This window comes from Gasterosteus aculeatus, chromosome 8, assembly GCF_964276395.1.
Source record: "Gasterosteus aculeatus chromosome 8, fGasAcu3.hap1.1, whole genome shotgun sequence".
Taxonomy (NCBI): domain Eukaryota; kingdom Metazoa; phylum Chordata; class Actinopteri; order Perciformes; family Gasterosteidae; genus Gasterosteus; species Gasterosteus aculeatus.
The window spans coordinates 1,441,867-1,459,405 of NC_135695.1; the positions used below are offsets into that span (position 1 = coordinate 1,441,867).

Consider the following 17,539-nt stretch of genomic DNA (forward strand, 5'->3'; position numbering starts at 1 on the left):
CTCTCTAGGTTGTCTTCGAAAAAAAATAGTTTGGGCGGTGAATTGCTTTCCATGACGCGCAAGCCTTTTAGAACCATGACGTGAAACGAGTCCGTCGACACAACTGCGCGTGAAAGACGCAGAAGCCTTTTTAGTGGAGGAGCGACGGGGAAGGGGCGGGGCTTGTGAGCGCCGCGGAGCATGTTGGGTGCGAAATTTTGACAATAACTCAAATAAATGCTGATCAGATATCAAAACACATTTGGGGTGAACTGATGGCAGAGAACGCGATTTGTATTCTTAAATATTCATTGAAGAAAGAATTGGGCTCCAGGAGAAGGGGCTTGAGCAGCAGTAGGGGTCTATCTGTGTACGTGCCTGATCAGTACCTACATAAATATGCTGTTCATTAACAATATACTGTTATTTCTGGCACACAAATAACAATAAGAGTAACAATGTCTGACTGTACCGAATACCAATTTTGTGCATATTTAAATGGAATCAATAAATAATGCTTTTATTCTGGATAATCTGCGGCGGAAGTGGTTTTCGTTTTTGCTCGTGACGGATTTCAGACTTCACTGTGGTCCTCTGGAGCAGCAGCGTGGACTAATCGAATGAAGGTTGCAGATGAGCTGGATGTCTGACTAAACAGACACCTGATCCGGTTCACGCCGGTTTGGACGCAGAGCTGCCGACTGAAGCTTCTGTTTCTATCGGTGCTTCGGTGGAGAGGATGCGACGGGCCCGCACCGCCCTGCGCACTATGGAAACATCCAGCTGCTGCTCTTCTGCTGCCTGATACCTGCAGCTTATTCTTCAGCAGCGAACATAACGTTACATCGGAATGAACGGGATCACACGCTGAGTGGGAGGCAGCGAGAGGGCGTCGTGTCATCATCATTATTCAGCGAGGTATAAACAACAATTCATTTCATTTGACTCGTCATCTGTTTGTTGTGGACGGCTGTCGTTCTGCTGTAAGTTGTTGCACTCTGGCCTGTCCTGGGATCAGATGTGATTAACTGTTATTGTGTGCTGCGTGGCCTTCATCACCGCTGCACATGCTGCGCTCTCTTCCAGTTGACCTGCTCTGTAACCACGTGTAACTGAGATCACAACCGCGCCGGCTTCAATGTACCGGATACCGCTATTTGTGCGCTGTCACGTTTTCTACCAGCAGGCCTGAAAATATAACCACAATGAGCTTTTTAAAATGATTGCTAGAAAGTAAAAAAAGACATGGAATCTAATGATTATTAGAAATATGTGAAAATAAGAAAATGGGTGTTTGATGAGTTTGATTGATAACTTTAATGAAATAATGATAACAATCCATAAAGATGAACTATCTCAGGGAAATGGCAGCAGAACCCTTCAGTGAGTGATGCGCCTCAGAGATGATCGATCCCAAGATGGAAATCAATGCCTCATGGCTTGGGTGGTTGCTATGTTACAGTGAGATGAACATCCGAAAGACCTTTTAATCTGTAGTGTTTCATCAATTTTGTATAGCACAAAATCACAAATTACTAATTGGTCCCAGGGGGCTTGAAAGTCTGTATACATGCGACATCCTCTGTCCTATGACTTTCTCATCGCACAGGAAAAACCTGAAAAAGAAATTGTAGGGATCCGTCTAGTGTGATATGTGTATTCTTGTGCTCCCAACATGGCATAAAAAAGGGCTGTGTTCTGTTCTCGAGTGCTGCTAAAGGACAACCACAAGGGTTGTGCTCCGGGCTGAGAGTGGATTAGAGATTTCACCTCCAAATTCTTTCCATCTCGATCAACTCTCTTTGGTGGGAGGTTAAGACGACAATATCTCCAGTAAACTTGGCTGTTAGGCCAACCAAAGCTTTCTCGACCAACTTGTATCGGAGTGACACACGTTCTCACTGCTCAACCCAGTCCTCACTCCAAAACTAAGCAGCGCAACAAGAAATTAAGCTTCTTTCTTGATCCGGCATGTTAGCTATCAGAATCAGGAATCAGGAAACATTTATTGCCATAATATATCAGACATACAATTGTTGCATCACCAAGAAACCCATCAGTTTCAAAGATCCCCAATCAATTCCCACAATAAAGGACGACACGGAGTTAAACGAGACCCGAGGAAACACAGCAAACCCTATCAACGCACAGTAAGGCTCTGTGCAGACAAACCCCTTCGTCCAGACTGGAAATGAATCGCGCATGCCCAGATCCACAGGTTGAGAACGACTACTCTAAAGTTAAAACGTTGTGAACCGATTTACGAGGGATGGCATGGAGCCGGAGGTAACAATGATTATATAGTCTCAGAGATATCATGACCGCAGATCTGAGGTCCATGTGTTGGACTTTGTCCAATAACACCTCAGTGATGAAATTGGACCAAAAACCCTGAGTAGATGAGACTTAACGTCGCTTGGAGCTTGGAGGTGTTTTCACCCATAACAGGCTTTTGAACGTGTAGGCCCAACTCCCCCTGTCTTTTAATGGACTGAGTTGCGTTAAATTCACTCGAAAAGCTAGATAAGCAAGCTGCTGTACTTTCAGTTGTTGATCACAGTTGTCTGTTCTTTGGAGGTACCACTGCTTGTTCGTTCAAAAACTGAGCTTAGTTGATGAGTAGTGATCAATCCTGTCCTATGTTTTCATCCCCAGGTTAGATGTGATGGCTGTACTTTGGAGACTTCCTCTCTCTGTGCTTCTTCTGTGCCTGCACACTTTTAGTAGGGCATCTCCTTCCTGCCCAGTTGGCTGTCGCTGCTACAGCCTCACCGTGGAGTGTGGGTCTACCGGCCTGAGAGACGTCCCCAAACACATTCCTCCATCCACAAAGGTAGAGCAGAATAAATCAACAATTTTGTATTCTCATCCTAATTTTCTTTGAATATCTTTTTACATACATTAAACTAATTAGCAAATAATCCCTACGTTCAGATAACTTTTTAAACGTGCAGGATAAATAATATGAAAAACCTTTGCTTGAACAAGCCCAAAAACACAACTTCCTTTTTACAACCCAAGAAAAGTTCTAAATCATTGCTTATCAGCAGAGGTTTGGTAAACGGGTGAAAAAGTATTATCAAACACAATGAAAATATCTGCAATGTTTGACACAGAGTAATAGGCGGTGATGTCAGTAAGAGGGTAGGCACTGAGTTATGGAAGCCAGATTACCTGATTAAAATTATTGACGACCGGCCTCTCGGACATTGTTGCCTAATTAATGCACACTAGGACTGTCAAAATTGGTCAAAAATGACGTTTGAATATTCGCTTTAAAAAAACACAGATATTCAAATATATTCGTATATCTGGTTGTGCATTAGACACGTCAATAACAGGACAAATTAATACAACGATTTACTACTTGTATAGGTAATTTATTTAAGTTTAAACCAATTTAACAACATACACAAAAATAAGTAAATTAACTAACAGCCAAGACCGATCTCTCTCCTGCACCGTCACGCTCTCTGCGCAAAGCAGTTTAAATGAACGACAACAATAAACAAATGCTGATCAAGAGCTTTGTGCGAGCGAGCTGTGCTGTAAACACGGAAATTTTCCTCGGTATAAAACGGCAAATAATCAAACCAGTGCATGAAGCTGTTGTAGCCTATTTAGTCAATTTTATTCGTGCAATATAGTAACTACAGGCCCACCCGCTAAGCAGACAGTTGCGCCGCCGGCTGCTTTTTGTTTTTTTTACATTGGAATATTAATTTTCTCATTCGAATAGTCTTTTTTTAACAACTATTCGACCATATATTAAAATATAGAATATTCGTTGACAGCCCTAATGCACAGCAGCCAATTGTGTTTGTCAGTCAGCATCAATACACACTGCTCAATTGAATATGAAGAAAAATAGCTTGTAGTCCGCATCCATTCAACCACATGTATCAGTTCAATAGAAGCCCGAAGTAGTTTGACTCACCAATCAGTATTTGTACATAAAATCCATCCGCCGCTCTTTCCTTGTCAACACGTTAATCAGTGTTGTAAAACTCGTCTCAGATCTGTGATATCGGCGAACACCGCTGTCATTTTGACTTTGAATTTCGCAGAGATTACGCTTACAACGTAGCTGGTGTAGTGACATCAACTGCGCAAATGTTCAGTAATATCTTGATTTTAATTAGTCCATGTTTGATACGTAATGTAGATGATTACTGGCATAACCTATTCACGTCCAAAGGTACAGCATGGTTGTGCTTTTCGCTGTATATGTTGAAGAATACAGGATCAAAGTGCGTATGCGCAAAATGGGTTTTTTCGCTTGTCCGCAATGAATGGACGCTAAAAGCACTGCTTATTCTACCATTTCTTTGTATTTGATTATACGTAATGGCTACATTTGTCATTGTAACATCTAGACAATTGGAATAACACACATGTTACATACATAATTATAAGAATAAACAGGCAGTGCCTACCTTGCCTACCCTTTCTGCACGTCACTGGTTATGAACTGGCAGATTTAGGCACATCCAAATAGGGATGCAGGAAAGTGAATCAAGAGGTAAGTAGCGCAAAATAAAAAATAAAATGTTGACAATGACAAAATAAAGAAAATTGTAACTTAAGGATCAGGACAAGACATGACACCTGCCTGATATGACCATGAATGTCTATTCATAAACATGTCACCATAGAACAAAAGTAGCTTTAGTTTGGAGATTTTGTAGAAAATCCATAAAAATAAATCACTATATGCAGGTAAAAAAGCCAAGATCAAGCCTGCTGTTAGTGCCTCGTCATCTGAGGATTGTGCTATTTACTGAAATAGAGATGTTACACTTTTTCAGTGGCCATATTATATATAGGCAAATTAACCTTCAATACGTCTTTTTGCTGATTGAGATTTTCAAAACCAACCATAGACAATTTGTTGTTGTAGTATCCAAATTGTAGTCAAACAGGGAATTATCAACAAGATTTGGGTTCATTAAGTATACAGTCCATCAGTTAAAAAAAAAATGGACACAAAAATGCTACACTTCTTTTGTCAATCTTCATCTTGTCTTCCCTCTATCAAGACCATCTTCCTCCAGGACAATGTGATTGGTCAGATCCGTCGACGAGACCTCGTTCTCCTGAGACACCTGCACTACCTGTACCTGCAGGTAACAAACACACATGCAGGCACACCCACAGGGTATAACATAAATAACTGGTTTCAACTCGTAACCAGGGTTACTGTATTTGTTTTAAATTTGATTATAGCTTCGACGAATTGTTAAACTTTTGCACCACCGAGCGCACAATTGTCTTTACTAATGCATATGATATTTCCCTAACTCTTACTTACTAAATAATACTTGCTAAAGTTGTGTTTTTAACTTTTTCAAACTGATTACTGGGAAAAGACTCCCAACGCTTCAGAGGATGGGAAGCATTTGTATATTTGTTTGTGCTGAGTAGACAATATTTCTGTTTGAAATTGGATTTTGGTGGTTTTTGCTCCAGTGTGTACCCCATTGGAGATTGCTCGGGATGAACAGGTTCAGGAGGATGTACAGGAGGAGTTAATAGAACCAAAGTTATTTCTATTTTTTTTAAATACACACAAGACGAGCTATGCCGTTCTCCCCCCATGTTGTAAGCCCCTACATGTACTGCTTCTTAAAAACATCAATAAGCATAATGAACATCAATATAGCAAGATACATTTATAAAAAATACCACAACTTCTGAGCAGAGACACAGAAAATCACGGGTCGCGGGGGGGCTGGAGTCCATCCCAGCCAACCTCGGGCGATAGACAGGGTACATCCTGGATTGGTCGCCAGCCAATCGCAGGGCTACACAGAGACATACAACCATTCACACTCACATTCACACATCTACGGGCAATTTAAAGTCCCCAATTAACCTGATCTCCAGAGCATGCCCTTGGACTGTGGGAGGAAGCCAGAGTACCCGCAGAGAACCCACACAGACACGGGGAGAACATGCAGACTCCACAGAGAAAGGCCACTGGGCGGAGTCGAACCTAGGACCTTCTTGCTGTGAGGCGACAGTGCTAACCACCGTGCCGCATGATTAATCAAAATTAAGAATTTAAATTGTTGCCCATCACTACAACTTTCCTGTAAAATGTGTTTTTTGGAGAGAAACATGAACTAGAAAATGCATTTCCTGCTAAAAATGTGTTGGAATGCTGAAAGCTAAAAGCTGAAATTGATTTTTTAAAATTGCTGAAAATACAGAAATGGGAGAAGCTGAAAGGATTTTCAATCCATTTGTTGAAAATAAAGAAATGAGAAAAGCTCATGACTATTTTTACTAGTTTTCATAGCACAATACCGCCATTATTAAAACGAAGAATGTTTACGAGAGAACGGATCAGATTGTCGAGGGGAACAAAGTTGTGGAGGAAAATACGGGCAAATGTGTCCTTGATGAAAAGCAGCAGTGTCGATGCACGGGGCAATAAAGTCTATGATAAATAAATAAACAAACCAACAACTTCCACACACAAAGACGTGACTCTCTAGGTCGTCTTCAACAAAACACAATACTCCACCTGTTGTTGTGGTGGAATTGCTCTGCAACACACGCAAGACTTTTCGAACCATGAATTGAAACGAGTGCGTTGACTCCACAACGCAGACACAGAAGCATGCGCCAGCCTTAAGGGATGCCCCCCCATTCCTCCTCATTCCTACAACTGATACTTCTACTACCATTACTAACACTACTACTTTCAACTGGTATTAATACTAAAATGACTCTTACTACTGTAACGCTACTAGTAGTAGTACTAAAATACTACTGACACTGCAACTAATAATACTACTCTTACTATCTTTAAAAAGTACTACTAGTATTTATACTGTCATTAATGCTTCAATTACCTGTATTACTGATACTATTACTAACACTACTACTACTACTAGTATTTCTACTGCTATTATTACTAAAATGACTCATACTACTTGTACTAGTACTAAAAACACTACTACTAATATTACTAGTAGTAGTTGTCCCTATATGTCAATATATATCAAGCAGAGTAACACTTTCTGTCAATATTATAATGTGGGTGAAAAACATTGTAAAACGAGATGTAACAAAGTGACACATTTGTGTCAGCAGGCACAGAACAAAAAAAAAGAACCAGCTCTTAAGCAGTTAAGGCACTGCTTTAAATATAGAAAGAATATTATCAGCAGTAGAAGATGCAGTTTCAGAGCAGATTTTTTTTGTGACCCTGGCTCTTTCTCCAGAACAACACCATCTCAGCAGTGGAGCCTGGCTCTTTCCAGAACCAGGGACAGTTGCTGGAGCTGGCCATGAACGGGAACCGAGTCCACCTGGTAACAGCTGACATGTTTCAGGGACTGGGACATCTCCGCATTCTTTACCTGGCACAAAATGACATCACACGCCTACTAGACTACACCTTCCGTGGTTTACAGGTAGGTCCATGAAATTTCACACAAATTTCAACATGGAGCCAACTATGCAAGATGCAATTACCATGTCCTTCTCAGCACTGCAGTTTACTTCATTCCTTGATGAAATTGACCGTTGGCCCTGTCCCTTCAGCGCCTGCAGGAGCTCCATTTGCAGCACAACAATATCGAGATTTTAGCTGACCAAGCTCTTGTTGGTTTGACTTCTCTTGCTCTGCTGGACCTGAGTAGGAACAATCTTCACACTCTAGGCCCTGCATCCCTGCGTCCTCTAGTCAGCCTACAGGTGCTGCGTGTCATAGGTGAGATGTATAGGATGTTTGGGGAACATCCTGAGGAAAAGTAGTTTTTTTTTTTTTTTTTTTCAACAAATACATTTCCTACAAATAAAAACAAGGCACTGTTTATTGTCTAATTGACACAATGACATTTTTATTGAATTCCTGTTAAGTTATTCCATATTCCCATTTCTAATTTATCTATCTTCGTATGGTTACTCCCGAACCTTTAATTTATAATTCCTAATTTTCTGCAAATCAGTTCAAAACCAATTGACTGATTTATGTCAGCACCAGTAACTAGGACCTTGATGGCCTCAGCATCAAGGGATTACAACCTAACCTCCCGTCCTCTGCTCTGCTGTAGACAACCCATGGCGCTGTGACTGTGCTCTCCACTGGCTGAGAAGCTGGATTGATGCAGAGGGCCAGAGGCTGCTTAGCTCTGCAGAACGTCGACTGGTGTGCACCGAGCCGCCACGCCTCTCTCACCTCAGCCTGGTTGAGGTACCTCTCAATAGCTTGGTGTGTATCCCTCCACTATTGCAGCTGGAGCCCAGGAGGCTAGCAGTGCGCCTGGGAGAGAGCCTCAGGGTGTCATGCCATGCCTCTGGTTACCCACGACCACAGGTAGGAATACTAACAAATTGGTATATAGTATGTTTCCACGTCAAATCTTGCATGTATATCAGTTAAAAAACAGCATTCAAAAATACACAAAAGATACACACTAAATGCTACCAGTGAACTGGCTTGTGTTGGTGTCTAATACATCAATGATCGATTTTGTAATCGTATCGTTGTATAATCAAGTCATTAAAATTGCAGAGAGAATCATCGGTTCTGACTTTCCTTTTGGGGAAAGTCAGAACCGATGATAATTATTATATAATACAATAAATTATATGAATATTACTGTTACAGAGTTAAAGGAGTTTGCATTTAACCACAATTTCACATTGTAAAATATAATATCAGCCGAAAAAAATTGGATATACCTCCAAGTAATTTTTTAATCAATGTTACAGTCATATCAAGAGTCATTTGAGTTTACAAAAAAATCTTTCTCTGCAATGAGCCTCCCATCTAGGGGCAATGGAAGACAATGAACCCCAACGCCATTCCTTATCTCCAAACTACTCCTCAATTTAATTTTGGTTGCTCCCGCTTCACATAATTAGGTTTTTGGATAGGGAATCAGGGTTTTCAGTGCATTTGTGGATGTTCTGTTTTGATTTGAGTTGTTGTCCCAAACATATTTCCAATACATACATACATTTGCGATCTCTGCATTTGTCTGTTGAGGTTGCGTGTCGCTCAGACTCCCTAGTAAGCAAAGACAGGTTTTTGTGCAGCAGGCCAATGCATGGATATAATCTCTCCACCTAGTCTTAAAAACAACATTTGTCCTTTTTATTCATTTAAAGTAAATTTAGGATTTAAATTTGAGGCGTGCTTAGAGATACCCATCTTTAGTGGCTGCATCACATGCAGGTGCACCTTTTGATTATTTATGTGATTATAACCATAGCAAAACAATTCTCTGACTGATTTTCCAGGTGACCTGGAGGAAGGCGTCCCAGGGTAAAGTGGAGTTTTCTCCCAGAGGCCTAGTTCAAGAGTTGGGTGCAAGAGGAAGTGGAAGAGAGGAAACCTCAGAAGAAGGCAAAGTTAGTCTGCAGAAGACTGATGGCGAGCACTTTGACCCAGACACTGGCAGTGGCATGCTGTTTCTCAGTAATGTGACAGTGGCTCATGCAGGTTTCTATGAATGTGAAGCCTGGAACGCAGGGGGTGTGGCCAGGGTGACATTTCAGCTTGCCATCAACTCATCAACCTCTTCTTCCTCCTCTTCTTCCCCAATCTGGGCCTCGTGGTCCCAGGTGTCCTTGCCATACTCACCATCCTGGCCCAGGCTGAGGAGCCATGGTACCGCTACAGGCTCAGATGTCAGCAGAGAGCCACTGTACGCACTGGGCAGCATGGCATTTAGCGCTCTGGGAGCAGCCACTCAAACTGCTATTGCTGTAGGCATCTCCCTGCTGTCTCTGACTGCTTTGCTGCTGGTCGCCATGATCTACAGCCGACATCACCAAAGAGAAAAGGAAGCTGATGGAGCTGAGAAGGTGTGTGTCTCAACAAATGTTCCTTTTTTTAAATTAGCAAGAAAAAGGTTCCTGGTAAGTGAAAGGAAGGGATGGGAGGATAATGACTTGATATTTGTATCTGGTATGGGTTTTTTTCATAGTACCTTCTATTAATTTGGAGCCCAGACAATCAACATGCATGAGAATTTTTTTAGCAGATCGGACATTGTACGCTCAAGTTATAGCAACAAAAGGTGCATTTTGCCAAGGTGGTAATTTATTTTCATGAAAACTGAAACTTTTATAGACCACACACTGGCACAGGAAAAACTCCCTCAAAGATGAAAGAAACCCTACAACTGGGAGAAAAGGGGTTGTTAGGGATGGACAGGATGCAATGATGTCATGTGTCATGTGTCAATTAACAACCTAGACGATGTACAATATGTATTTCTACAGAAATTATTAGAATATTGAGAGTAGTAAGCAATCTGTAAGGCACGACCGCTGCAGGGACTACCACCATCAGATATAACCACGATTAGATATAACCACCATCCACAGAAATCAGTGAGGAGGGAAAGCAAGACTTGAAAGTAAAGAAGCATAGTCAGTAATATGGGTTTATGATGAAAGTAATAGTATTTTGGGAAATCTTTAGGAAGAGTTCATCAAAGTATACATTACCTGGAAACCGAACCCTTGTGCTAACCCTCATTTTTCACCACATTTGAGAAAATGTATCAAAATTGATTTAGAGGAAGAATATAGTTCTATCAAATTTGATAGGGCCTCATCCACCTGGTTGCCTGGCTCCTAATAATTGCTTTTGTTTCAAGAGGGCCTCTGGTGGCCAACCAATGGTCTGTTTTTAGGCCGTAGGAAAACTTGAAAATACAATGGGGTGTGACAGATTGTTTATTTATTAATTATAAATGTCGGGTCACTCTCTGGCCCCCCTCAGGAGGAATTGAGAGTCTACTTGTCGGATGTTCAAATGTTCCTTAACTAGAGAGGCCGAGCTGAGGAATGAAAAAATGCAACCAAAAAGGCCATCCTAATTAGAAAATAAATGTCCATGCTTTTTTTCCAATTATTGCTGTACCTCAAAAGTGCTGAATATAAACTAACTTGCAGGAGGAGAGCATCCTGTATGTGAATGACTACTCTGATGGCCCAACCACCTTTGCCCAGCTGGAGGAGTATCGTGATGAGCGCGGCCATGAGATGTACGTCCTCAACAGAGCAAAGCCTGTGTTGCCTTCTGCTCCCACGACAGTGGTTTCCACCACAAACCTGGGTTATCCCGTTCCATCGGATACCTCAAGCCACACCCTCTCCTCTGGGCCTTGCCAGACCATGAATCACAGTTTACCCCCAAACAAAAAGCTTCAACAGCAGCAGGAGGGCGACATACAGACCATGAGGAGGATGGCAGGAGAGGGAGGGGAAGCCAAGCCTGTGATTACATCAGAGACAGAAGGGATGTTTCTGAATCACACAGGCCTGTTCATGGACTCCCAGATTGCCTATGAGATCCACTGCTGAAAGATGGTAGATAATCCACTGTGTGAAATTGTGGATAAGAGCAAAACCTGGCTAATCTGAAAGTTGGGGTCACTGCAGGAATCTACCACCACCCATCCCTGTGGAAGGATTTACTTTCTACAAGTCACATCCACACATACAGTTGTAAAAGTCAAAAGTTTACATACACTTGTAAAGAACATAATGTCACGGCTCTCTTGAGTTTCCCTGTTATTTCTACAAGTCTGATTTTTTCTCTGAGAGTGATTGGAACAGATACTTCTGTGTCACAAAAAACATTCATGAAGTTTGGTTCTTTTATGACTTTATTTAAATATACATACAGCAGTACTGATATTGGGTTACATGTCCCTTGGCAATTTTCCCTTCAATTAGGCGCTTTTGGTAGCCATCCACAAGCTTCTGGCAAGATTCTTGTTGAATCTTTGACCACTCCTCTTGACCGAATTGGTGCAGTCCAGTTAAATTTGATGGCTTTCTGACATGGACTTGTTTCTTCAACATTGTCCACATGTTCTCAATGGGATTTAAGTCAGGATTGGGAAGGCCATTCTAAAACCCCAATTCTAATCTGATTTAGTAATTCTATTACCACTTTTGATGTGTGGTTGGGGTCATTGTCCTGTTGGAACGCATCAGCCCAAGACCCAACCTTCGGGCTGTTGATTTTAGGTTATCTTGAAGAATTTTTACATTACATGTCATTTAGCTGACGCTTGTCCAAAGCGACTTACAATAAGTGCATTCAACCAAAGGGTACAAACTCAGAAGAACAATAAACAAGAAAAAACAAGTGCATTTTTCTCAAATAAGCCAATTTACAATTTGCTATAGATGAGTGGCGTTATAAGTACAATTTAAGTGCTACAATCTGTTAGTCTTTTAGTCGAGGTAGAGTCTGAAGAGGTGTGTTTTTAGTTTGCGGCGGAAGATGTGAAGGCTCTCTGCGGTCCTGGTGTCTTCAGCGAGCTCGTTCCACCATTTCGGAGCAAGGACAGCAAAGAGTCGTGATCTAGTCGAGTGTTTTGCTCTCAGTGAGGGAGGGACGAGCAGTTTTGCAGATGCAGAGCGGAGAGTGCGGGTCGGGATGTAGGGTTTGACCATGTACGCTGGACCCAATCCATTCACAGCATGGTATGTGAGCACCAATGTTTTGAACTGGATGCGGGCAGCCACCAGTAGCCAGTGAAGAGAGTGGAGTAGTGTGGGAGAATTTCGGAAGGTTAAAGACCAGTCGAGCAGCTGCATTCTGGATGAGCTGTAAAGGTCGAATGGCGGTAGCAGGGAGAAACTGCCAGGAGGGAGTTGCAGTAGTCCAGGTGTGAGATGACAAGAGCCTGAATCAGTACCTGAGAAGCCTCCTGAGTGAGAAGAGGACGTATTCTCCTGATGTTGTAGAGCGTGTATCTACAGGATCGTGTTGTCGCAGTAATGTTGAGAGTCAGGGAGAGTTGGCTATCGAGTGTGACGCCGAGGTTCCTAGCAGTTAAAGTGGCCGTTAGCACAGAGTTGCCAAAGTTGACCGTCAGGTCCTGGGTCGGAGAATCTTTTCCTGGAAAGAGAAGTAGTTCAGTCTTGTCAGGGTTGATTTTTAGATGGTGAGTGGACATCCACTGAGAGATGTCAGTTAGACAGGCAGAGATCCGAGCCGCCACCTGGGTGTCCGAGTGAGGGAAGGAGAGAATTAGTTGGGTGTCATCGGCATAGCTGTGGGAGGAGAAGCCATGCGAGCGAATGACAGCGCAGAGAGAGTTTGTGTAGAGCGAGAAGAGGACCCAGGATGGAACCCTGAGGAACTCCAGTAGTAAGAGGACAAGGTTCCGACACAGATCGTCGCCAGGTTAGCCGGTAGGTGCGGCCGTCGAGGTAGGACGAGAGAAGGGAGAGAGCAGAGCCTGAGACACCAAGTTCCTGAAGGGAGGAAATAAGGATCTGGTGGTTGTCTGTAGTTGTTTTCTTCAGAAGGGTTGAGGATAGGTTTCTTCAGGAGAGCGTTAACTCTTGCCTCCTTCAGAGAGTTGGGAAAACAGCCAGATAACAGCATTGTTGATGAGACAGGTGAGGAAAGGAAGAAGGTCAGGTGCGATAGATTGTAGAAGATGTGATGGAATGGGGTCAAGAGGGCAGGTGGTCGGACGAGCAGAGGTTACTAGGGTAAGAATTTGGTTGGGAGACAGGGGGGTGAAAGAGGAGAGTGAGGGCGATAGAAGTCAGTGGGATGCAAGAAGTAGGAGGTGGGTTTGAGAAAAAGGAGCGTATGTCAGCTATTTTTTTGGTAAAGTAGTGGACAATGTCACCCGGAAGAAGGGTGGAGGAGGACTAGGGGGTTCGAGGAGGTTGGAGAAGATCGAAAAGAGTTTTTTGGGGTTAGAAAATGAAGATTTGATTCTGGATTGGTAGAAAGAGCTTTTGGCAGCAGAGATAGAAGCAGAAAAAGAGGAGAGAAGAAATTGAAATCCAAGCAGGTCATCAGGTTGTTTATATTTACGCCATCTCCTTTCCGATGCTCGCATGGTGGCTCTCATGGCACGCACCGGTTGAGACAGCCACGGAGCCGGAGGGATTTGCCAGTCCGTCGGGTCATAAGAGGGCAGAGAGAGTCTAGAGAGGAGGAAAGAGTTGAGAGGAGAGTCTCAGCAGCAGCGTTCAGATGCAAGAGTGAGAAGGAGTCAGTAGAAGGGAGAGCTGATAGAACAGAGGATGCCAGGGAGGAGGGAGAGAGGGAGCGAATATTGCGATGAACAGGTACAGTCTTGAAGGTAATCCTCCTTCTTCATTATCCCATTTACTCTCTGTAAAGCACCAGTTCCATTGGCAGCAAAATAGTCCCACAGCATAATACTATCACCACCGTGCTTGACGGTAGGCATGGTGTTCTTAGGGTTAAAGGCCTCACCTTTTCTCCTCCAAACATATTGCTGGGAATTGTGGCCAAACAGCTCGATTTTTGTTTTATCTGACCACAGAACTTTCCTCCAGAAGGTCTTATCTTTGTCCGTGTGATCAGCAGCAAACTTCAGTCGAGCCTTAAGGTGCCGCTTTTGGAGCAAGAGCTTCCTTCTTGCACAGCAGCCTCTCAGTCCATGGAGATGCAAAACACGCTGCAAAACACGCTTGACTGTGGACACTGACACCTGTATTCCAGCAGCTTCTAATTCTTGGCAGATCTGCTTTTTGGTGGTTTTCGGTTGACTCTTCACCTTCCTGACCAATTGTCTCTCAGCAGCAGGTGATAGCTTGTGTTTTCTTCCTGATCGTGGCAGTGACAAAACAGTGCCATGCACTTTAAACTTACAAACAATTGTTTGCACTGTTGCTCTTGCAGCTGCAGCTGCTTTGAAATGGCTCCAAGTGACTTTCCCGACTTGTTCGAGTCAATGATTTGCTTTTTCAGATCCATGCTGAGCCCCTTTGACTTTCCCATTGTATTGTTTGTGGGCGTTTGTATCCAATGAGCCCTATTTTAATGGCCTCAGAGAAGTCACAAGCTGTAGTTACTCATAATCACTCACAAGAAGTTAAGTGGCCATGCTATAAAGCTCATTTCATTGACACAACTTTCTAAGTCACCAATATTGCTAATTTATGTTGCTGTATGTATATTTTTGACCCAGTACGCTTTGTCACTTTTTCTGTTAACCCATAATAAAGTCATAAAAGAACCAAACTTCATGAATGTTTTTTGTGACAAAGAAGTATCTGTTCCAATCACTCTATAAGAGAAAAATCAGAGTTGTATAAATAACTGGAAACTCAAGAGAGCCATGACATTATGTTCTTTAGAAGTGTTTGTAAACTTTTGAATACAACTGTATGTGTGAATGTGACTTGTAGAAAGTAAATCCTGGGATGGGTGGTGGTAGATTCCTGCAGTGACCACAACTTTCAGAAAAGCCAGGCTTTGCTCTTATCCACAATTTTACACAGTGAATTATCTATGTTATGTTCTTTACAAGTGTATGTAAACTTTTGACCACAACTGTATAGGACCTTTTTGGAGAATAATTAGTATTAGTAAATAATATAGTTGGCTCACAATTGGGTTTGATAACACTAAGGGAATTTCCTATGGACAAACTGTGTCATGCCAACCAAAGCACCAGTGAATGCCCTGTGTGTAAATTGTCATCCACATTTAACTTGTCAGGTGTGTGTACTGAGCTGACCACACCTGAATTCTCCTGTACATAAAACAAGAATCATTAATGCGAAACGGTTAACATCCTTCCTCTCAAGAACTTGGAACGTGGAATCTTCAATTTTATGAGAACGTAGGATCAGTAGTGCATTTTACAATTATTGTTAATCTCTGGACATGTTTTAATTTAATCTCAGACTTTGTAGGTTGTTTGGTATCTACTAGCAATGTGTAGTGTGTTTTAACAACACCTGAATTGTTTAAGGCACTGTCTCCCAAACTCAAGAATGCCGCGGCCCACTTTGAAATCTGAAAATCTTTCGTGGCCCACCCAAACCTTTAATCACAACTCTGATCAAAACATATTGATTAAATGACCTTAAGAATTTAACCAAAATCAAACATCCGCGAGCAAAACTCCGTCTCCGCGATGTATTTGCTCGCTTGCGAAACGTGAACTTCGTTGCTCGCGAGGAGAATCTGCTCGCGCTCGAAGGAGTTTTCTACGTGCTCACTGTGGTTCTTTTTGACAGTAGAGACGGTGCTTTCAGGGTCATATCGATGCTGCGAGGTGCGTCCGCTCCCACTGCCCCCTCGCCATCCACGCCTTAAATATTCGGCTGCTTTTAGAATAACTTATGTTCCCTGTTAAGATGGTTCAGCTACTGTAGAGAAAAGGATGCCGTCTCTCGCTCTTTAATCTCATGAAGTGCTCGGCAAGAACGACAGCTTTGTTTCTCCGACGCGCCCTGAAACAAGCTCCATATCTTACGTGCTTGAGCGCCCGCTCAGCATCTCGCCGTCGTAGACGAGCTTTGGCATGTTTGGCAGAGCGCCTTGAGCGCCGTGTACAACCAGTATGGATCAACCGATTAACCAATTGATCCATATATATAAGGCGCTCCGGATTATAAGACACTGTCGTTTTTTGAGAAAATTAAAGCCTTTTAAGTGCGCCTTGTAGTGCGGAAAATGTGGTATATTTACTTTAATACTACAAGAGGGCGCCCCGTTTGTTGAACAACGACAGGCGGAACAAGAGCAGCCGTTTCGAGCGAGAGCCTTATTGTTTTATTAATCTGTTCGTTTAAATTGTTTGTGCTTCATCAACTAATGTTTCACATAACTAATGTGCCGCATCATAAATATTTTTATATTAATTTCAAACTTTTAAAAATTGAAAATTAAAAAACTATTTATTGTAAATTACCTCTCGCGGCCCACACTTTGGGAATCGCTGGTTTAAGGTTTAAAGATATTCATTTGAATTATATATATATATATATATATATATATATATATATACCTTCTCTCAGACTGCAAAAGCTTTAATAGTGATGAAAGCATAAAAACTTAGTTTGAACAAACCAGGAAAACTATTCAGAAATCATGATACTGTAGTGAATGTGACATAATTAACCCTTGTTCTTAGTATGGTTCTAGACACTGTTGTTTCATGCAGTTTTTTAAGTAATGTGTTATACACGCAAGTATGACTGTTCCGGGAGCGCTGCGTCTTTAAATATTCTGTTGTTGTTGATGACATGGAGCCCCATGCTTGTGAGATTACAGGGCTGCGCCGTCTTTGTTATTCATTCGTTTTGTCATGTAAAAATAAACGAGATACACGCTTGTGTACTCAACTTGAGGAATTGCCTTTTGTGCTTAAATGGAACTTCCAAAATACCATCATGAAACAGATAATTGTACTTTCCTGAGGTTCTAGCTTGATGAAAACAATGCATTCTTGTATGTTGTGTGTTTCTAAACCTTCTCTCAGCCTGGAAAAAGCTTTAATAGTGAAGAAAGCATAAAATCTTAGTTTGAACAAACCAGAATGGAAAACTATTCAGAAATCATGATACCATCATGAAACTGATAAATGTACTTTCCTGAGAATCTAGCTTGATGAAAACACTGTTAACCAGTGCAGTGAGTTTCTACGCCTTCTCTCGGCCTGCAAGCGCCAGAATAGTAAAGAAACCACCAAAACTTAGTTTGAACAAAAAAGGTTGGAAAACTATTCACAAATCATGATACCATCATAAAACAGATAGATGAACTTTCCCGAGGTGCTGGTTTGAGGAA

The 17,539-nt window shown here is 42.1% G+C and overlaps 1 protein-coding gene across 2 annotated transcripts; it reads left to right on the forward strand.

Moving 5' to 3' along the window:
* Window positions 1–515: 515 nt before the first annotated feature.
* On the forward strand, window positions 516–17,099 carry LOC120824268 (leucine-rich repeat-containing protein 24). Of its 2 annotated transcripts, XM_040184959.2 has the most exons (9): window positions 516–897; window positions 2,635–2,812; window positions 5,019–5,105; window positions 7,212–7,403; window positions 7,534–7,702; window positions 8,046–8,308; window positions 9,238–9,348; window positions 9,562–9,804; window positions 10,903–17,099. In XM_040184959.2, exons 2-9 carry the CDS (start codon window positions 2,645–2,647, stop codon window positions 11,311–11,313), a joined length of 1,644 nt encoding a protein of 547 aa, XP_040040893.1. In that variant the 5' UTR covers window positions 516–897; window positions 2,635–2,644; the 3' UTR covers window positions 11,314–17,099. The 2 variants fall into 2 exon arrangements, with proteins under 2 accessions (XP_040040893.1, XP_040040892.1); XM_040184958.2 differs by having other exon boundaries at window positions 555–897; window positions 9,238–9,804.
* The last annotated feature ends 440 nt before the right edge of the window (window positions 17,100–17,539 follow it).